General features: G+C 31.2%; 1 protein-coding gene across 1 annotated transcript in view; it reads left to right on the forward strand.

Moving 5' to 3' along the window:
• Nucleotides 1–22,525, forward strand: part of LOC119665863 (ELAV-like protein 3) — a 31,884-nt gene extending 9,359 nt beyond the window's left edge. Inside the window, exon 3 of the mRNA XM_038075116.1 lies at nucleotides 22,128–22,525. Within this exon, the coding sequence (XP_037931044.1) occupies nucleotides 22,128–22,452 (325 nt within the window). The 3' untranslated portion in view covers nucleotides 22,453–22,525. The remainder of the gene's footprint in view (nucleotides 1–22,127) is intronic.
• Nucleotides 22,526–23,648: the final 1,123 nt, after the last annotated feature.

Genomic DNA, 23,648 nt, shown 5'->3' on the forward strand with positions numbered 1-23,648 from the left:
GTTGTGCGGAACTAGATCTGTTTCGGTTCATTTCGCGCGTTCTAGATGATCAGGATGGAATTAGAGAATCTTCAAATGCATTGGCCGAATCGGTTTCATTTCTGACATTTGTGGGCATAGCAATGGCTTCTACTTCCGTTGCTGGTGGGTTTATAAGATACTCCACAGAAGCATCAGATTCCACAATTTTGAGATTCACATTATTACGGTTGCCAAAAATGTTATACACCAAATCGAATTTTGGACATATCTTTATCACGTGTACTGCAAATGTCTTTATAATTCTTAAAGCATACTTTCCTCCATATTCCCCATAGACACTTCTCTCCCTCATATCTGCAGTAAGTCTAGCGCCAGTGCTATTCTTCCACTTCATAGCGGAATTGAAACTCACCTTTAGGTGCCGCAAGATAATTGTTGTTTAAAGCAAGATAATTGAGGCCACTAAAACTATTACTTTTATCCATTATTTTTGAAATAATTGTGCAGTTCGTTTCTATATTGTAAACATAAGAACTTTAATTTATCGTATTGTAAAGTCAACACAATATCACACTTAACATACCTCAAAAGTTTCCTAGTTGCACTAGCAATGTGTTCGACTAATTTTAAGGCACTTACTTTCGGATTTTTGTTAACTTCTTTTAAAACCAAGCTGACATCCCTAAGTGTGCGTATCCTTGGGCGGCCACTGTGAGGCTTATTTTCAGGAGAACCAGGATTTTTATAATTTCTTATTATCGTCTGAACTGTTGATCGAGTCAAATTTACTAATTTTGATGTTTTTACCATAAGGTGTTTTTTCATTTCTATGCTTAATAACCAGATTTCGCATATCACTTGAAATTTCTTTTCGTGGACCCATCGTGTCAATTAAATACCACTCACAAAGCACAACTAAGTACATTATATAAATGAATGACTCATGCCACAAGCATGAAATATGAAAAACGGTACTTTCCCGTTTAACATTTAAATTACTGTCGACTAAAATAACAATCAATGAAGTGTATGCAGACTTTTGTCAATGATTTTTTTAGGTTTTTTTCTAATAACTTCGTTAATTTATATTGATGAATGAATTTTCTTTTGTTTATTATTATTAAAAAACAGTTCTAAACAAAACTGTATCATTACTTTTTTCTATTATGTCTTTGGATTTAAGAGCTAGCAGAAATGGGGGGTGTATGTAGAGTTTTGTCGCTCACTGTATATATATACTTGAAAATAATTTTGTTTTTGCTTGTAATGGAAGGAATTTCAAATAGAAGGGAAGCGAAATTACCAAATCGTTCTATTTGGAAATTTTTTCATTACAAGGTAAGTCAATTCTATTAGGGACGATAGTGAGACCTCGGACTAGTTGGTCCAGGCACATGTTGGTTCGTTTGGTCATTGCTGACGATCACCATGTGAATGGATGAACTGGTTTGGGCGAAGTGAAGGTGGTTGAATTGCCTTTTGCTTAGCTGATGCTGGCGTAGGGCAATTTAGCCAGTCATCCAGACATCAATTTGGCCTTAGCTGATGAAGGAATGAACGACGAGTCACCAACACTGTCAGAAGGCATGTGGGGCTACGAGCGTTTGGCAATTGCTGACGGGCGTGGTCAGGGGCAACCTCAGGAAGGGACCTTTCTCTGGCTATAGTTGACAAGGATTTTATTGAATTGATAGCAAGATTACTCTTTCCTAAGCGGTCTAGTTTTAAGGCTATTTGGTATTTCTTTCATTGCAAGGTTTTTTTTACACCACTGATCACAACGATTCTAACGCCTCGCAACGATTGCAACGCACACAACGCTTACGCATTTGACATCACTCTATTGCTATTTAGAATTTCTTTCAAGGCAAGGCGTTACAATACTGATTTCTGTGATCCCAACATTTTCATGGCTTTCCAACGGTCTCTACGATATCAACGTTTTCCAGCAATCACAGCGATATCAACGTTTTCAACAGTTTCCACACAGTGGACGATTACAACGAGCTCAACGATTTCGACGAACACGCTTTCCAAAGCTTACACTTTTTATTTTTATTAATGCTTATAACTCCAATATTTTCTTTTGTGAAGGTAACGAAAAAATGTTACTTTAAAACACGGAACACAAGTGTCTCCTTCTTTATTTGTATAAATTTCTTATAACGAACCTTGGTATACTCGCTGAGTTATACCCCAGCTTTAAATAGGGCCGGATAGTTAGTCGTTACACACTATTAATTGCAATAATTATTACACTTCTACATCCCCCCACTTAAACGGTTCATTGTAACGGATGCGTTTAGATACTGATGCTCTATCCTAAAAAATCAATTATTACATTTAATATATGAATCGTATTATTATAACAAACTTTAAACTACTTACCTGACTTTTCATTTTTACTAATTTGTATATTTACTGTTATTTTATAAAAAATTCTTTAAATTTAATAAAGTATTACAAAAACACTTTTGTGTTCGCAAAACTGTTTACATATCTTAACACACAATTCAAACAGCTAAAAGAGACAGCTAACAAATTTCGATACTAAAGCGCGGTGCAGACTATCATACTGGTGTGTCATAGGAGTTGCGCTCTCTCTTGCTCAAATTTCTTCTAGCGACCGAATTTGAACAGGTATGACACACAAGAGTCATCAAAATTTTTGATGAGTGCTTTTCGGGTGGTGCTGTGAAAATTTGTGTGTTTAAAATAAAATCATAAAATTGAAAAAATGGATAATGAACGTATAGGTTGCGCTTTGCTTATAATTGATTATAATTTTGTATATCTTATATATGCGGCGTCTTTTTTTTTGCGATCTTTATATTCACAGCTTTGGACATCCCGCAAACAGCTATTACTTTTGTTAACATTCGATGAAAGCATCTAAAAATGCTTTATCTGCATCCATATTCATATTTTTTTTAGGTTCATTGGTCATTAAGCACAGTAGTTAAAATGAAAAGATCAGTAAAGGACCGTAATTAATTTCATTTACTACCTGTGAAATTTCTTAAGAAATTTTTCATAAATAGATCATACAAATAATGTATATATGTATATACATGTATATACATAAGAATGTATATATCTTATTTGTTTTTCAAGAAATTTGATCATTTCCATATTTTTTTTAGTTAGGTTATTAACATTTAAAATTCTTTTATTTTAATAACAAGTTTTAACAAAGAAAGGCATATTTAGAATACAAAGTATTACGTCTTAAATTTTGGGTTAATAATTAATTGTTATTACGACAAATTTTCAATACATTTTTTTATTACTGGGCGTAGATAATAAATTTAACGATGTCCATATTTAGAAGTTTTTTTAAAAAAAATTTTACTTATAATCATCGTTTATAAATTAAAATAAAATAAAATAAAATATTTAATAAATTAAATAAAATATTTAATATATTACATAAAATATTTAATTGTATTTTAATTTTTTATAAGAATTTTATGTAAAAATTTATATTTTTTTAACTAAAATACAATTAAATATTTAACACAAATTTATAAGTGTAATTTTAATAATAATAAATTATAATAATAATAAAACATTAATAATAAAATAATAAAAAAACATATTAAATTTATATTAAAATTTTACATATATCGCCTGCTTACAATAAATTTGCAAGGCAAAAATGCTCTTGTATGACGTATGAATCGTTAGGGGTGACAGACTATCATACACAACACGTATGCGAGAGCTGCTCATCAAAATTTTGGTGAACACGCCAACATGTTGGTAAAAGGTGCAGACTATCATACCTGTGTGTCATACGACGTTTTTCTCTCTCGTATGACATACCAGTATGATAGTCTGCACCGCGCTTAAAGCGCACTTTAATTTATTATTAGTTGTTAAAATTTATTCAATTTTTTTTGTTGCATTATAACGTGTCATATATCAAGAAGTAGAATATTTAATTTTATACTTTTTAATTATATTTAATTCCTTTAAAAATTATAGTTTTACTGAATTTTATTTATTAATTCATGTTATTATTTTTTAATTTTCTTTTTTAAAACTCAATATTAAATTCGATAACGAACAATCTAAGTTTGGCAGCATTGGAAATTGTAGGTAATATACAGGAAAGCTTTACAAAAAATATTTCTATGGTTACCGTACACAGAATTTTGAAATAGGTCGGTTTTCATGATAGAGTAACACGAAAGAAGCCTTACATAACTTTACTTAATCAAAAGAAGCGCATTGCTTTTGCAAACAAATATGTAGATATGGCGGAAGAGTTTTGGAATAATGTGGTTTATTCCGACGAAACCAAGGTCTGTGTTTCTAGCACTCAAGGAAGTAAATTAGTATGGCTTAAGTGAGGTGAAAATACAATAAACAAAATCTTTTCCCAACTATAAAACAAAGAGGTGGTGCAGTGGTGCTCTGGGATTGTATGGTAGCTAATGGTAATCTTGAGTTTGTGGAAACAACAATGTACAGACATATTTATGTAAACATTATGAAGAGTAATTTGAGATCAAGTGCTGACAAATTGGAACTAACAGATGGATTTTATTTTCAACAAGACAATGATTCTAAACATACAGCCAGCAGAAATTGTGCGTCTTTCGTTATTACATAACGCCCCAAAGCTGCTAAATACGCGTTTACAGTTATTGGAATTAAAACCACTTCAACATTTATCCGGACATTTGGAAAGAAAAACTCATAAACATTTGAAAGACATAATACTAAAATAATGGGCAACATAAAATTTCAGGAGACCAGTAGACATATAGCTTCGTTGAAAAACCGTATAGTGGAAGTTCTTAAACGTTGCGGTTACTCAACTAGTTACTAAATTGCATAAAAAATAAGAAATTTGCACTAAAACGTCGTCTTATACTTAGTGCTTTTAGACTTTTGTTCGCTTGTTTTGCTGCCCTTGACAATAGAAGCACATTCGAGATAAGGATGTTTTTCAAACACGTGCAAAGAAATTTCGCGAGAACATTGTGCATTGAGTGTTATAGAGAAATAGAAAAGTATATTTTCAATGAATTGAGTTATTTAAATACTCAATGTTTAAAATATATAAATATTTTTAAACAAAGTTTTTTGTAGTGCCTGCTTGTAGACTTATGACTCCGACTGAGTATATTTAAATATATTGTATTCACCGTTTAATTTGTTGCTATATTATTAAATACAGATCTGAAACATATGTAGACATGTCCGGGACCCGCTTAAGTTTAATACTATGTTCAGACACATATTAATTTCGCAAAAATCTTAATTTGATCTTCGTTTTAGCGAAATTAAGTTGATTATTCCATACAAAATTCAGTTTTAAGGTTAAAATTAAAATTAGAGAAATTCCCTTAATTTCGTTCAATTGAAGGCTAAAATTAAGGAACATATTAAATGCAATTATAATTATATATAAATTGTAAGCAAAAAGTAGAGATAACGAAAAAGTGACTTACTTTGTAAATAAATGTCAGTGACAAATGTCATTAATAAAACCGGAAAAATATTTTGGAAGTAGTGCAAAATTTTGAATTTGAATATAGATAAAAATCTGTAACTGTTACTAATTTAAAATAATGTGAAAAATAATAATTCATATACCTGAAATTCACTAAAGCTTGCGAAACTACTGAATACCATCCTTTATAGTTATAATACTCAACTTTTAAAATTTCGAAGATACAAATAGTGTTTGGAGCATGTAATTTTTAACATTTGATCTGTAAACAAAAAATATATGATTTCCTTAATTTGGGGTAGTATGAACCAAAAACATAAAAATATAATGACATATAATTTGCATCTGTTAAAAATATCATGAAGTCTGAAAAGGTACACGCAATAGGATAAACATATCTGTTCAAACATAAAAATTATCAAACTTATTATTTCATGTGTGATCACTAATACTTTGTTAATGGAGTCTGCAATCAAACATTTTTACCACATTTTGGAAGGTCGAATGTTTGTCATCAAAACAGATCACTAACCATTTAGTTTTGCCTTCAAACACAAATCTAAGAAAGCTTCAGCCACACAACTTCGGCAGTTGGACTTCATATCCCAATTTTCAACAGAAATCATTCACATTGATGGCAATCGTAACGTTGTAACGGATGAATTATCAAGAATATTTTCTATTAGCATACCGACACTGTTAAGCGCAGCAAGAATAAGTCAATAATAAGAGATTGATGACAAGAATTGACAAGAATTCTGAATAAAGAAATTTCACTACAACTACCATAAAATAGAATAGAGATAAACAGGGTACTGGCTCCTTACGGAGCAGAGCATCACAACCATAACTGATGTTTTGTGCTGCTACAAACCATAACCGAACAGCAAGCATTCGCCCTTCGAATGAATGCCTAAATGTCAGTCGTTAAGGAGCTCCTAATGTCAGAAGGGGAAAGTAATTCTCGATCCAGTGACCTCCTACCAGCCCAGTTCAAGATTGGACGGTCATGGAGAATGTGACTAGAAGTCTCTCCTGCTTCTAAGTAGAGTAGATAATCTATCTCTTCGGACAGACCCAACTTGTCAAGGTAAGATAAACCAATTCATAGTAACCCACTAAATATTCCACCAGCAACCTAAACTCTGTTCGGCTGAGAAAGAATACCTTACCGTAAGCTGTAGGGACGAACCAGCTTTTTGGCTTGACGGTTACGTGGAATGCCGTCCTAGTAGCGACTTCTTTCGGTTGAAAACCACTTTTCAATCAGAGACCTAGTGATAGACCAATTTAATACACAATATGACTGCAGTCCATAGAGTTGAATGGCAAACCTTGCAGGATTGTACGCAGAATGAATACCATTAATTCATGTGTCACCAGGTAACCAGTAAAGCATCGCTTTGTTTTTACTTGCCAATTGCTGCAGCATGTCATAACAGTCTAACAGAAGCATTGAAGAAATGTTCCAGGAGGATAATGCTTTGATTGCTGCTTGACTATGTGAATAAAAACAGATACGGGCGCCTTTCAATCCATTACTAGTGTTAAATTGAGCGCAGTTCGCGATGGCATGAACTTCAGCTTGAAAGACAGTTGGCCATATACCCAGTTTAGCGAGATCCTTGTGTTAGGACCAAATATCCCAGCGCCAACTCCTCTAGTTTTAGAACCGTCGGTGTATTACGAATGAAAGTGATAATCAAATGTCCAAAGAACTAAAAATAACTTTGCGAAGTATCCGACGCATATTCAAAAACAAAAAGATAAAGACTTACAAGTCCTAAGAGCCACAAAATCTTACATCATAGCAACAAAAAGTTAGACTCGAAAGTGCGAAAGAGTTATTACACTTGTACAAACGTGGCTAATTTCCAATCATTGTGTTCTGTGATGAGAAAAAATTTTTCCATTGAGCAGTTGATAAACATTCAAAATGACTCTCATTTGAAACTACGAATGACCAACCGAAGTAACTTTCCATCTCAAATAATAATATGAGCATTGTAACCGGCGCTAGTCGCTCTCCAACCGTTTTCATTGGGCCTAGTGTAAAAGTCAATGTGATTTATTATCGAGAAACTGTTTTGGAAGTGGCTTTAAAGCCATGGGTATGTAAATACTTCGTTGCTAGACCATGGACGTTGCAACAAGACTCGGCACCGTCTTATATTTAATAAAGGACTAAGTTAAATTGGCTAACTTGTCAAACCGTAACTTGTAAACTCAAAATTTTAGGTGGAATAAAACATCATTTTCCCAAAATAATTCGTGACGTTTGCATTTAATACGTTGAGCATCAGCTATGCTACTTATGTACAGTGGCGTAACTACATTTTTTAGCCCCATAAGCGAATTTTAACTAAGAGCCTCCTACTAACATCTTTTTATAGCCTTTACACGAAAAAGTGTAAAAAGGGACTATTAGATTTGCTAAGATTTTCGCAACGCATGAAAGGAAACGTCGAAAATAAATATCAGTATATGTATATATATACTTTTTCAGTTCAAACTACTCTCTCAGCTTTTGAACTCTTCGAATGAAACTTTACACACATACTTTTCACTTTAAAATATTTACACACATACTTTTCACCTTAAATATGTATTTACCCCAATCTCTACTTCAACAAAACTTGACTCTCTGCCTTACTCCACACGAAACGACATTATGACAATTTGCTTCGAAATTGAAAATTTAAATACCAAAAAAGCCACAGGCTACGATCTAATTACAGCGAAAATGCTGAAAGAGATCCCACAAATCGCCAAAGACTAACTACTTTTTATTTATAATGCTATTTTAAGGACTGCATAGTTTCCAAACGACTGGAAGCTATCCAAAATCATGATGATACTTAAGCCCGGAAAGGCTTGGAAGAGAACTTCCAATTCTCTTGAAATTATTTGAAAAACTTTTTATAAACCAACTGATGCCCTACATAAATAAGAAAAGAATAATACCTAACCACCAATTTGGATTTAGAGAAAAACACAACACAATAGAACAAGTACACCGCATAGTACGAGTAATTAAGGAAACGTTTGAGAAGAGGCAGTATTGTTTAGGCGTCTTTCTAGGCATAACTCAAGCCTTTGACAAAGTTTGGCACGAAGGATTGTTTTGGAAACTTGAGAAATATTTACCATACAATATATCCTCAGTTATCAAAAACTTCTCTCAAATAGAAGATTTGTTATTAAACAAAATTCTTTTGTCTCCAATGCCGTCCCCATTATGACCGGTGTACCCCAAGGTAGTGTATTGGGCCCCTTGCTGTACCTGATTTTCACAGCAGACATGCCAACCAGTGACTGTACAATAACATCAACATTTGCGGACGATACTGCCACTCTCAGCCATAGTGATGACCCATTCACAGCCACAAAATCAGTTCAAGACCACCTCAACAAACTGCAAAAATTGCTCGATCTCTGGAGAATAAAAGTTAACGAATCGGAAAGTGTACACATAACTTTCACTATACGACGAGATACCTGCCCTGTCCTTTGTATTAATGGAAAAATAATACCATAATGCAATGACACAAAATACTTAGGAATGCACATCGACCGAAGGCTAACGTGGAAAAAGCATATAGAAACCAAAGTAACCCAAATTAAACTCAAACAACAAGAACTAAACTGGCTGATAAACAAAAATTCTAAACTTAATCTCACCTATAAAGTGCAACTTTACAATACAATGATAAAACCCATATGGACCAACGGAATTGAACTCTGGAGCTCTGCTTCTCCATCAAACATTGAAAAACTCCAAAGAATTCAACCCATAATCCTACGACAAATACTCGGTGCCCCCTGGTATATAAAAAACGCAAATATTCATAGAGATCTTCGAATTGACACAGTCACAGATGTAATTGTCAGCAACACACAAAAGTACAAAATCAAACTCAGGAACCATCAAAATCCACTTGCAAGCAACCTTACCCAAAGCGCTGGTACTCAGCGACTCAAAAGAAACTATATAAACCCGGCTATTCAAGAATAACGCCCGACATGGTAACGAAATTGGACGAAGCTTTGGCTAAGTACAATTAATTATCTATTTTTCTTTTTTTTCAAATATTTTAATACAGCAATTAGCAGCGAAAATTTATTGTTAGTTTTAAGTTGGATTTTTAGAAGATTAAATAAAAATCAAAAACAAAAAAATTAAAAAAAAAAAACACATACTTTTCGGGAGCGGACCCTGTTCACCATTTGATTTTATTGAAATTAGCTTACTAATTCTTGTAGATGCACGTATTTTTATTTTTCCTGACAAATTTTTCCAATATCGAAATCCAGAACACCATTGATTTCTTTGATTAGAAAATAACCAGCACGGCTTACAATATACCGATTTCAATCACTTTATATAGTATAACCAAAGAATCTATAGTACAAAGAAGTGCCACGCTCATACAAACGAAATACCCACTTTATTTTGCTGGTGGATTTATAATAAATCCACCCAACCTCATGCAACAATGTTTGATCGAGTCACAACTGGTATGATGTTCAGTTCAAGCCTATATGTGAGTCAAGTAAGGCTGACAAAAGCCCGACTGCATACGTATTCAATCATACATGCAACCCTCTGTATTACATTATACGCATGTTTGTGTGTTTGTTCGCTGTAAAATGTTCAAGCGATCAAACAGCATTTCAGTGACGAAATCAAAATTGTGTACATTTGATAATTTTTTGAATTTAATAGTATAAAACAAAAACAAAATTCCCTGTTTGCTATTCGTATGAATTGTAGTGTAAAAACACATTACAAATTTATTTATGTCTCAAATCTGATTTTTTTCATTCTATGAAGCTTTATTCTTAAATGTTGTCCATGCGCAATGTTTCCGAAGCAATATCGAAATCACGAATTTTAACATTTCAATGAAATGAAAAAAATCAGATTTGAGACATAAATAAATTTGTAATGTGTTTTTACACTACAATTCATACGAATAGCAAACAGGGAATTTTGTTTTTGTTTTATACTATTAAATTCAAAAAATTATCAAATGTACACAATTTTGATTTCGTCACTGAAATGCTGTTTGATCGCTTGAACATTTTACAGCGAACAAACACACAAACATGCGTATAATGTAATACAGAGGGTTGCATGTATGATTGAATACGTATGCAGTCGGGCTTTTGTCAGCCTTACTTGACTCACATATAGGCTTGAACTGAACATCATACCAGTTGTGACTCGATCAAACATTGTTGCATGAGGTTGGGTGGATTTATTATAAATCCACCAGCAAAATAAAGTGGGTATTTCGTTTGTATGAGCGTGGCACTTCTTTGTACTATAGATTCTTTGGTATAACCAAAGTCGTGGCTCTGTTCCATATTTTGTTTTTAAATTATAGTATGAAGCATTGAAACTTCTATTTGCTTGAATAGGATCCTTCGGAAATGGCCCTTGTAATCTCTCGTGGCCGGAAGAATTAGTCTGTTCAGAAGTATGTTTCAGTATTTGAACAATGTGTCAATTTATTCTGTGTATCACAATTAGCAAACACATCATTGTTAACTTCTTGAAATCACTTGATTTTCTTGAAATTACGTTGCAACCTTGTTCAAAAACCAAAATTTATGTTATTCCAACAAAAAATGTTTCGTCCCACTTTTGAGAATTTATTAAAAGTAAATATAATGAATACATAAATTTATAATGCGTTGCTTCCAGTCGCTTCCCTGTAGTTATGCCACTGCTTATGAAGCTTCAGAACACATAAACAAAATAAAATAAAAATACAAGTTGCGCTGCTACGATCTTCCATCTAAAAAGCTGATACAAATTTATTTAGCAACTGCCAAGTCATTTGTGATAAATAAATGTAATAAATGTAATATAATGTAATATTTTTTAAATTTTCCACGTTTCCCATTTTAAAAGCATTATTTCAAACAAAATAAAAAACAAAAGTTTTTTAATAGCATGAAATAGCTCTATCAGCTGCATAAATTACATCATTATAATATGAAAATTCAGCTTTTGTACTCACTAATATAAAAGAGTGAGTATCTAAATGAGTGTGAATCAGCTATTAGTTGAGAATAAGTCTAGGGAAATTAAAGTAAAATTGCAACGTTGAAAAATATATATCCCAAAAGGGAAATGATGAAGTTTGACATATTTGACACATGAAACAAACTTTAAATTAACAAAAAACAAACAAGAAGTAAGAATTTTGTAAAGTGTTTGGTTTTTATGGATAGATATTATACACAAAATTATTTCGATTTTCTGCGCTTTCCATGATCAATGAATTAATTTCTGTGAACAATACAAAACTATATATTAACGCCTATTGTGGGTTGTGTATCACTAATAGACAAATAGATAATAGATAAATAATAGATTAATAGACTTCAAATTTTGGTATTGCAAAGTGCAAACTGATAGAAATTTTTCTACCTGTTATATGTAAATTTGTCTATTGCGTTTAAGCAGTAGAAATTTGCCGATCAGACAAAATATATTGTAGTATATCTACATATTAACAAACAAAATAATTATTTGTTAATGGTAATATGATGATATACGTTATTGGCACATGCCAAAAGCAAAGACATTGATCACACACTTGCCATGTCAAGAAGCGCAAAAGAAAAGTAATTTGATTCATTTGTTTTGCGCAAATGAAATTCGTGAAGTGCATTAACTTGCATTGGAATTTCATTATTTAGTATTTCGGGTAATTATTAAATAATAATAATAATTTCATATTTTTAAATTAATTGAAATGCATATTAAGCATTTTTATATGAAAATTACTAGGCGAACATAATATTCAGGTAGGTTAGTGTTTAAGTTAGAATAAGTATAAATACTGTACAAATTTAATAAAGAATTCAGATTCAAACAGAACATTGAGTCTCACTAATCATTTGTTTAAGTTGCCTAGTTGCAACATAGCTTTATTCGCCTCGTTGCGAACAAGAAAGGCGCCTCGCTGCGCTAGGAAAAACCAAACATAACCATATCTGCTGTTGAAACGCTGTATATAGTCATTTTAACATATAAATTTAACACAATTTTTGTTCGTTCAGTAGTTAATAATAATATGCATTTACATTTTTACTTACTTACCCGCCTACTATATTTGCTTTGAAATGTAATGTATTTAATATTAAAAATAATGTATTTTTGTTTTGTTCTCTTATTTGCTTAGGTGTGTTTGTGTTTTGTGTGAGTTTATTCCAATAGATTGAACAAAAAACTCTTTTTATAATTAATTTCAAGGTGTATATAAGTGTTTTTTATTTTTTCAAATATTTATATATGTGGACAAATAGTGTAAGTATATATATAAAATCACAAAATGATAAAATTAATCATTTTTATTTGTAGGGCAAAATTAATCAGCAATATAGAAAAATATTCAGATATTGCAAAAGGCATATGCAACTAGAAATGGAGATAAATATCTTAGGTCCATTAGTGAGGATGTGGCACAAGTGGGAAAAGGTACGAATTATCTATCCCGCATGAATCTTAGAATAATTTTTTAACACACACATTGAATATAAATCTTCTTTCAGTTTTGTTATGTATTTCTCTTTTCGGTTTGAAAACGCAAACCAAAAAAAATTGCCACGAACTGAGCGAAACTCTAATTATCAGGAGGGTGTCTCAGCTTACTTCAAACGCTTAGTCTAATGGAAGAAGCCATTGATCAGTTCATGGATCTATTGATGAAGTCCATTGATAGCAACGGCTTTGAATTGGGTTTGCCTAATGAAAATAGTGATTTCGAAATGGTGGATGCAGAAAATGAAAAAATGTAGAAAGTAAAGAAGTTAGTATGTCGACTACATATAAAAAACAGGCATGACTAGATCAACTAAAAAGTATAAACTAATAGTTAAGAGCTTTTCTATAAAGATGTGTCTAGGTGCCTGCAAAACCGCATCGAAAGCATTTTAATAAAAAGAATCCAATAGGAAGCAAGAGTATCGTAAGCAATAACGTGCTCTTAATAGAGAAAAATAAAAATTGGACAAGGAAAATGTAGACGATAAAAGATATATCGGCTTCAATTACTTCAAAAAAAGTGGAAACTAATATTAAATCTAGCACGAATCTTTCGTAAATAATATTACAATAGGCCCTTTCTTTTGTAAGCATATCACAAAATAACAATTGCTTATTTTAAAAATAAAATATGAAACAGCAACACTGCCGGCTTATTTATTCCAACCTTTTTGAAATTGCTTAACTAATAAGCAGCTCAAATCATATGGTTGCAAACACTAAAATTTTGTCTATTGTAAACGATTTTTGGAAGTACATTCGAAACTACCAGTTATCTGTCAACGTATGATTTCATTAATTATTGTTCGTAACAAATATGTTATTTTTCTATTTATTATTTTACTGTTAAGAGGCACGAAAAATTATATTTTATTCAGAATTATGTAAAAAAAAATATTCTCATCAATAATTCCAAAGAATTATTATTCATTATCGAAATTTCAACAACAAATTTTATTACGTGTTTTGCACACATATGCCGAACAAAATCTTCATTTTTTATTATGTTAGTTATGAATAAGTAATATTTGTTGAGTTTTTTTTAAAAAATTTTTATAGAAATACACGGAAGCTATGGACCACAAAAGAAACTAAATGTTTTCTACAGTGCTACTTGGCACGTAAAGAGTTTTTGGAAACAAGAAAAAAAGACTTGGATACCAACATCTGCTTAACATGATAGCACATGGAATTGCATTAACTATCACATAACTTCTGTAATTCATATAAAATAAAAATTAAATTTAAATAAAATTTATTTTTTTAGGATGACTTCACTTCAGTCCGCCTTGAAAGAAAAAAGCGCACACTTTTAAGTGCATTTGGAGCGGCCAAAAACAACAACAGGCAGATTAGTTCATCGCTATGCTTACCACCTTACATGCTGTTGATGAACGAAGTATTTGGTGATAAATTATTTATATCAAATATTCACACAGTGACATTAGGGTTTGACAGTACCAGTGTATGTTAGGTGGGTACCTGTCTTGACGGCTTAAGACCACGACGCTATACAAACACATGTATCAACATAATGCACATATAAACGCCCCAGTGAAAATTCTAATGAATTTCCGCTGATGCCAATAAAGCAATATGTGCAGGACATAACTTTCACCTTTGATGAGAGTCCCACCCAACCTCTGTTGATCTTTGGGTCACAGCATCTGGTGATGAATACGCACCTAGACGCCGAATGAAGGATAAGCAAATACCTAATCATTCTACCGCGTAACATAAGTTTGGGTATTAACTACAGCCACTACGAGTCCAACCTCACCTGGTCATCACAGCCGAAGCTGCGGGCTACTGACGCCCGTAGTACCAGATTTATACCTCTGGTCGAGTGTTGCAAGCTGAGACAACACTTACTACCATGTACACTTCCTGCCAAGTGTCGGGATTTTAGTCGTCTCTTACGACAGACATGCCTACCTCGGAAAAATACTAACCCTTTACCCATAAGGAAGTTAGATTTTGACAGTGATGAAGATAAAGAGGTGTTGGAAGAGTTGGAAATAAACATTGTACAAATACATGCTAAGCTTTCGCCAAAGCAGGAATCGCCACAACATTTAACTTTAACTGCAAAAGAAAATCTGTACGCAAAGAATACTATGAAAACTTGATAAGAAAAGGAAAGAGGGACATAAAATAGGAATTTTTAAAAGGACCTATGAATGAACTGAAGGATGGGAGCATGAATTGAATTTAGAGGAAAGGAAATTGAAATTGGAGGAAAACAAATTTGAATCACTTGAAAAAATTACGGAAAAAGTATATTTATATACATTATTAATGATAAGAAATAAGTTAAGATATAATATTTTTCATTTAATTAAAAATTTATTATATTCTTTTTATGTAATGTATATTTTTAAGTTCAGAATTTTTTTAATACATATTTCTATTTGTACTATTTATTTCATTTTTATATAAAATATCTTAATTTCAAGTTAGTTTGCATTAAAGTAAATTAATTTGTAAGCACAAAATTTTCTATTTAGAATAATATCAATAAATAAATTTTTATAACACCTTTTCTTAACTAATAATTGAAAAGTCTTTCTCTTCTATTCACACCATGATTCAGTTCATGTTCTTCATCCATTTGCGGTTCGCCATTGCTTTCATTATTACTATTTGATTTAGAATTCTCGAATAAATCATCCATTATTATACTAATGTTATGCAAAAACCAAAACTCTTACTACTATATTTGATATTATAGTCAAATTTGTTTGCTCAGTAAATTTTGATAGTCCTCGAAAACAATTTTTGAGTACACCGAAAGTGTTCTCAACTACAATACGGCCAGATAAATGTTTTTCATCAAATTTTTATTGGCTGTCGGTTAAATTTTTATAATTTTTGTGAGGTGACCAATCCAACTTGTACAATAATAAACAAAATCTTCAATAATAAATTACAAAATAATTCTTCGTATTGTGACTGTGCCATTTTACACAGCTTTGACCTTCTCAAAACTCTGTAATCATGTAAAGATTCAGGTTCTTCGTAAGTAGCATCATTAAATTTTTCATTGGAATTCACAACAGCTTGGGGAACAATACTATAGCGTTGCTATTTATTACATCTATTACAGCAACTCCTCGTGGCCATGATACATATTCTCAACCTATGTACATTCAAAACTTAGTAACAGTTTTCACTATTGATCATACCGTAGAAACTGAGACTTCATAGGGACTTCCGAATTGTCTATAAGTTATCAAATTACCAACGTACGAAAAATACATATAGACAGACTTTCTGCAGCTTACACGTTTAATACCACCGCAATCAGTATAAAACAAATACTTCGATTCTGAGAAGCGCAGAAATATTTTAAATTTGTAATTTAATCACAGACAACTTTACACATATTTGCATATAAAGTCTTCCGGTATAATCTGAATTGACTTTTAAAATCTACTGTGCTCATGAATTCCACAGTTGCTTCAAAGTTTGCACATTTTTCCTGCTCTTTCTCACTACTGCTCGAATCTTCAAAAGAGACTATTGCTGCATTTACAACGTCTAAGAAATTCGTGAAACAGCTCCTATTCCTCGGTCGCTCCCAGCACCGAAAGTATCTACAAAATATTTCTTATTTCAGTGTTTTATTTTGAAATTTTCAACATTCTTACCATTCCTTTTAATTCTGTATTCATTTTAATTTTCAATTGCATATTGATTTTTATAAAAAATGTGGTTTGCTTGATTTATGTGCACATATGCAAGATTTGCTGTTTGTGAAAACAACACATTTGATAGATTGCAACATTGATGCCAATGTCTCGTTTAGCGAAGGTCTAGCATAGATTTTTTGCCAAATTTGCGAGCCATCGAAAACTCCTGTTATTATTAATATACAAAGTATCGGTCTAATATTATGTTTTCACTGTTCACAAGTCTTTTGTATGTGATAATAAAAGGTAACCATAATTTTATAGAAATTTAAATTTTTATTAAAAAATTAAAAATTGATATTGCGTATTGAAAGCAATGTTATGCCATTATTTTGTAAGAATGTCGCAACATGTATGAAGAACAACATAAAATAAACATTATTTCTCTATAGCAACTCTGGAAGGATTAGAAAATTTTGTTTTGATACGTGACAAGAAAGAATATCTATCAAAGAACGGAAACTTCACCCATTTCAAGCATAAGAGAAAGTGGTTTTGGAAATTTCTTTTTTATAACATTTTGGTAATAGTAATGTGATATTACCACGATAACTTCAAATTACTCTCTTTTAGAGTTGCAGTATAATAATTTTTTGCTACTTGCTAATCATGTTTTATTAATGTAAAGTACTCGTGTGTACCTTTTATGATTAAAAATACAACATCATGTAAATAAAATATATATTCTTACAAAAAAAAATGTTTACATAAATAAAGTAGTATATAAAAAATGAAATCAACTCACTGAAGACTATTTTTACAAAAGTTATTTGTTTTGTTTGCTTAGTCATATAATTATATACGATCATGTGATTGACGTAAGTATAGTTAATCCAAGATAATTTTTTTTTATGAAGTTTGTAGTATTTCAATATTTATTACTTACTCATTTACTTACTTATTTGGCCATAACAACCCGTTATCGAGTTTCGGTCTGACGCAGAATGTCTCTTCAAGCGCCTCTGCTGTGTGCGCTCCTTCTCGAGTCTCGTACATCAAGTCCGGTTACTGCACCCTCAATTTGATCACTCAATCGGAGACACAAGCGAGCCTTTACTTTCCAAACCATTTCAGGTGATGTTGCTGTTTTTTTTCGGTCCACCACCACGCGTTGGCTACGTTGCCTGTACTATTATAACGGTTTATGATACGATACTCAAGCATTTTATTCATTTGAGGTGCTTACAATGGCTGGTTATGATTCTATTTTGAATAACTTTCGTTCTATAAAACTTAGAAGCAAATTCTTGTGATAGATTGTAATATATTGTTTACAATCATTCATTCGACTTTGCAGAATGGCGCCGTAGCTCCGTCAAGGTAGGATCGAGTCTCTCTGAACCTTTTGATACCGTGCGAGGCTTCAGACAAGGTGATCCCTTCGTCATGGAAGTGATCATGCGCAGGGCAGATGTTCATCGTAATGGAACAATATTCTACAAATGTGTCCAGCTCCTTCCTTACGCCGACGACATTGACATCATTGGGCGTAGCAAGCGTGATGTTACAGCTGCTTTTGCTGTTATCGAAAAGGAATCTGCAAGAATGGGTTTAGCGGTGAATGAGGGAAAAACGAAGTTTATGTCGGCTACTGGTAGAAATGTGCGTTGCTCGGATATCGGGCTAGTGGCTGGCGACTATACTTTCGAATCTGTCAAGGACTTCATCTACCTTGGCACCACCGTAACGAATACAAATGATGTCAGTCTGGAGATCAGACGAAGAATCAGCATTGCTAATAGGTGCTACTATGGGCTCAGTAGGCAATTGGGATGTAGAGCTCTCTCTCGACAAACGAAACTTACGCTCTATAGGTCGCTCATCCTCCCTGTGCTTCTGTGTGGCGCAGAAGCATGGACGTTATCACAGAATGATGAAGCAGCACTAGGAGTGTTCGAGAGAAAAGTTCTTCGTAAAATCTTTGGTCCTCTACGAGTTGGCGACGACTACCGCATTAGAATGAACCACGAGCTGTACGAGCTTTATCACGACATTGATATAATTCAGCGCATTAACATCCAGCGGATTCGCTGGCTTGGTCATGTCGTGAGAATGGATGAAGACGCTCCGGCGAAAAAGGTGTTTGAAGCAGTAGTTGGCGGAAGAAGACGTAGAGGTAGACCGTGTCTCCGGTTGAGTGATCAAGTTGAGGGAGCACTAACTGGACTTGATATATGAGACTGGAGAAGGCGCGCATGCAGCAGAGGCGCGTGGGGAGACATGCTACGTCAGGCCGAAACTCGGTAACGGATTGTTATGGCCACATAAGTAAGTAAGTAATCATTCGTATGAATATCACGTAGTTGACAATATCAGTTTGACAGATTTACCTGTGTGTAGTTTGTAATATTTCAATCGCCTAATTTAGTACTATAATATGATTATAGGTAAAAATAGTTTGCTCAATTGCAACCTGTTTCAATTCGTTATTATTTCTTTTTAGAAATGGTAAAGCTGCATATGCAAGCGAAACGAAATAAAATATGGAACAAATTTTAAGCTATTTGGTTGTCAAAATGTAAACAAAACATATCTGTAAACATTGGTAATGTAAATACATACTCGATATATTTTTATATATTTCATATTTTTTTTATATATTTTATATTTAATTAAAGCAAGTTTCTTTAATTTTTCTTGCTTATTCATTTTGAATTCAAAATTCTTTCTTTTGCTTTTTCAATAACAAAAAACATATGATACAGCAACTTCTTAATGATAATTTATACCGTCTGCCGGGGTATTTTTAAAATGATCATTTAAGGTTGCTTAATGATAATTTAGTGCGCTCGTCTGTCAATGCTATTAGGTACTCGTTTAAGGTATTAAGCAACCAGTCTGATATTTCAGTTTTCCATGTAGTTATTACAATTTCTATTTTTAATATTTTCAACAATTCTTGCAAAAATCTTTCTTAATGCTTTTTGAGGATCCATGGTGTCAAATAATTTTAATAAAGCACATTTTGTTTCGATTCAGTTTCCATTTTCTGCCAGGGCGTATCTAGAAAAAAGCATGTATGGGTCATTCGTTTACAAACCGGACGGAATTTGGCAAAAGATGACCTCATGATCTCCGATTTGGCTGAAATTTTTTTTATGAGCTTTATGAGGATCTTTCATGAGAAGACCCGTATCTCGAGAAAAAATGTTGTGATTTTTTTCCTAGGAGATATGGACCCATTGAGATTTGATAATTGGCATAGTACACACATATTCAAATGGCTATTTCTCAAGTTCTATAAACATTAGAAACTTGAAATTTTCAGCGTTTCAAAGATAATTGATTGAACTTTTATAAAATTGTTTAAACAATTAAAATTGTTTATATTTAAGTACTAATATTAACTACTAAATTTCAAAAAAAAAGTTTGCTTAAAATATATCCCCTGGGATTCCATTTTTTATATTTTATTTAGATTCAGTTTTAAATTTTACTACGAAATAAAAATTTTTAGGATGCAATCACCTGATTAATTAATTTTTTTAAATTACTTTTAAAATGAATATCACAGTGGAAATATTTATTTTTGATGTAGAATTTATATATTAATTTGAATCAAAAATAAAAAAAAAATGTGTGACATATTCCTTTTTTTTACTGAAAAATCGTGTGTATGTGTTTGGTGTGATATGAAGGATAAATAAATTTTTAAAAGTACTTCTAATTACAATATCGTCCTGAAATTTTTGAGTTTTTTGTAGAATTTTATTACTAATCGAAATCAAAAATATTATATAAGAATATATGTAGTATGGGTTTTTGGGTTTTTTTTTTTGGGTTTTATGTAAAATTTTATTACTAATCGAAATCAAAAATATTATACAAGAATATATGTAGTATATTCATTGAAAATTCATTCAATGAAAATGTAGTACGCATGTGCTTGATGTGTTTTGCGGGAGAAAAAATATTAAAGAATCTCAAAAAATAATAGCATCCTAAAAATTTTTATTTCGTAGTAAAATTTAAAACTGAATCTAAATAAAATATAAAAAATGGAATCCCAGGGGATATATTTTAAGCAAATTTTTTTTTTGAAGTTTAATAGTTAATATTAGGACATAAATATAAACAATTTTAATTGTTTAAACAATTTTATAAAAGTTCAATCAATTATCTTTGAAACGCTGTAAATTTCAAGTTTCTACCTTTTATAGAACTTGAGATATAGCCATTTGAAAATGTGTCTACTATGCCAATTATCAAAACCCCATGGGTCCATATCTCCTAGGAAAAAAATCACAACAATTTTTCCCGAGATACGGGTCTTCTCATGAAAGATCCTCATAAAGCTCATAAAAAAAATTTCAGCCAAATCGAAGATCATGAGGTCAAAAAGGTGTCCGAGTTGTAGAAGAATGACCTATATGTAAGTAGCGTAGGAAATATTATCTCAATTCCAAATGTTCACAATATATTTTTCACGTATAGAATACCTTGGAGGTCACTTTGTAACGTATTTTCTGAGGTATACGAATTTTCGAATTTACATTTTTTACATAGTTCATAATTGTTAATTATGTCTAAAATTTTTTCAAAGTATCGAGGATAATAATAATTTTGCTTGAACTTCACTTGTACTTTTTTAATACCTTGATTCAAACCTTGATTAAATGAATATTTAACACTTTGAACTTTTCGTATACTGTAACGTCTTCAAGAAACTTGGTAGTTCTTAAAATTTATTTCTCATTTTGTTCTGCGAAATAAAAATTAGTAACTAGAGCTTCATACAGACAAGGGGAGAAACGAGAGGTTCACTGTGTACATGAATTGTTTTTAATAAACAAATACTAATTGAATTATAAAAGATGATTAGTAATAATTACTAATAAAAAAAAATTATTAATGTTATTAAATGAAATTAATTGAATTACACAAATTGAATCATTAACAACTTCATTAAGTTCATTAAACACGCTTTTTTTGTACAATAAAAAAATAATTATATGCGAGATTACATACTAGATTTCTTTTAATAAGCGTCAAAGCGTTTTCATAAAATTTCTCAATTTAGAAAGCATTCAGTTTAAACCTCATAATAAAAATTTTTAAATTAATTGTTTTCAAATTAAAAATTAATATCAGTTACTTTTTACTTATTCAGGTTTTTTACGTGTAATTCTATAAAACAATTATTTAAATTATTGGAATCTGGCTTCTATACTACTGTTAACCGTACATTATCACAAGCTTGTGACGAAAAAATCGTTATTAAAAAATGATAATGTATTTTTCGAAAGATTAAAACAATGAAATTTGATTTAAAAATTGTATAAATATTTAAAAATGTAAAGTAGTAGCAACAGACAATTAGCAATTTGCTCTTAAGTTAAAAACTAATAGCAATAAGTACATTTTTATTTAAAAAAAAATAAAGTTTTTTTAATTATTTTGTCATTTTCTTTTGTTTTATTTTCTATAGATATTCTCCTTTGGCTGGTGATTTATTAGCCAATTCAATTTTACCTGGCAACGCAATGACTGGATCTGGTTGGTGCATTTTTGTTTATAATTTAGCACCAGAAACTGAAGAAAATGTATTATGGCAATTGTTTGGACCATTCGGTGCCGTCCAATCAGTAAAAGTTATTCGCGATCTTCAAACCAGCAAATGCAAAGGATTTGGCTTCGTTACCATGACAAACTATGATGAGGCGGTAGTGGCAATACAATCACTTAATGGTTACACGCTTGGCAACAGAGTTTTGCAAGTTAGCTTTAAGACCAATAAAACTAAAGCAGCTTAAACTACTAGGAAAATATGAAATATATTTAACTAGAATTAAGATATTTAAAAAAATTTAAATGGAGTGAAATTTATATTCTAGCCAAAATTTTTATTTAAAATTTAATATAAAAAATTTTTTTATTTAAAACTACTTATTTCATCAAGTGAGTAATATTAAATTTCAAATTATATTTATTAGGCGAAGTTCCCATATAAAAATGGTATGTTATAATCCACATATGTTGGGCCACAGACAGACATCTCACGTCTTTAAAAGTAAAATAAAATTTTTTTGATTATTGAATACTTACAGCAGCACATCAATGTAGCGTAAAATTATATATTTAATATATTAAAAAAATATTTATATAAAAATCAAACTTATAAACATATGAGCAAATATCTAGAGGTGGGAAAACATAAATACTGTGTTTAAATTATATTAATTAATGTAGGCAGTGTGCGAATTGTAGCAATATTTGTTTTTTACTAAAATATTTCAAAAGTTTTTTAAAGATAGCTAGAATTCGTGCTAAAATGCAGATGAAAAGAAAAGAAGAAACGATATGAGACACAATTTCTTAAAAGTCTGATAACATGGCAAGGCAGTTTATTTGTTACTACCGATTAAGAGAATTTAAATTGTATTTATATTTAGCAACAGAACTAGATTATACTTTAGAATTATTAAATTTAGTCACAATTCACACACAGCCCTAATTTTGAAACACATTTGTTAATAATTCTAAAATACAAGTAAATGGAACATATAACATATGTACAATTAATACATCTTTATCATAAAGTAAACTATTATTAATTATTCTGATTAAGATGTAAAGGATTATTATTATCCTTATCATTAATATAATTATAATTACTGTTATGATACTAAGTAGAGAACATAATAATGATTTCAAATTACGGGAAAATAAAAACAAAAATACTGTTTAAATTATTGATCACATATTTTACAAACGATTATGTTAATAATTTAATTATTATACACTATTTCAGCTTATAATGTTAAGAAGTGAATAATAAAACTTCGTAACACCTTTCGTAGATTTATTTATGATTACTTTACTGAATTTATATTGATATGTAAGGATGCTTATAAAAATTTTATATATAGTGAACCTTTTCAATGTAAGTTTAACTCGAAGTTATATGTGTATGTTAAATATTACATTTTACGTACAATTTTCAGTGGTT

This window comes from Teleopsis dalmanni, chromosome 1 (assembly GCF_002237135.1).
Source record: "Teleopsis dalmanni isolate 2A chromosome 1, ASM223713v2, whole genome shotgun sequence".
Classification (NCBI taxonomy): Eukaryota; Metazoa; Arthropoda; class Insecta; order Diptera; family Diopsidae; genus Teleopsis; species Teleopsis dalmanni.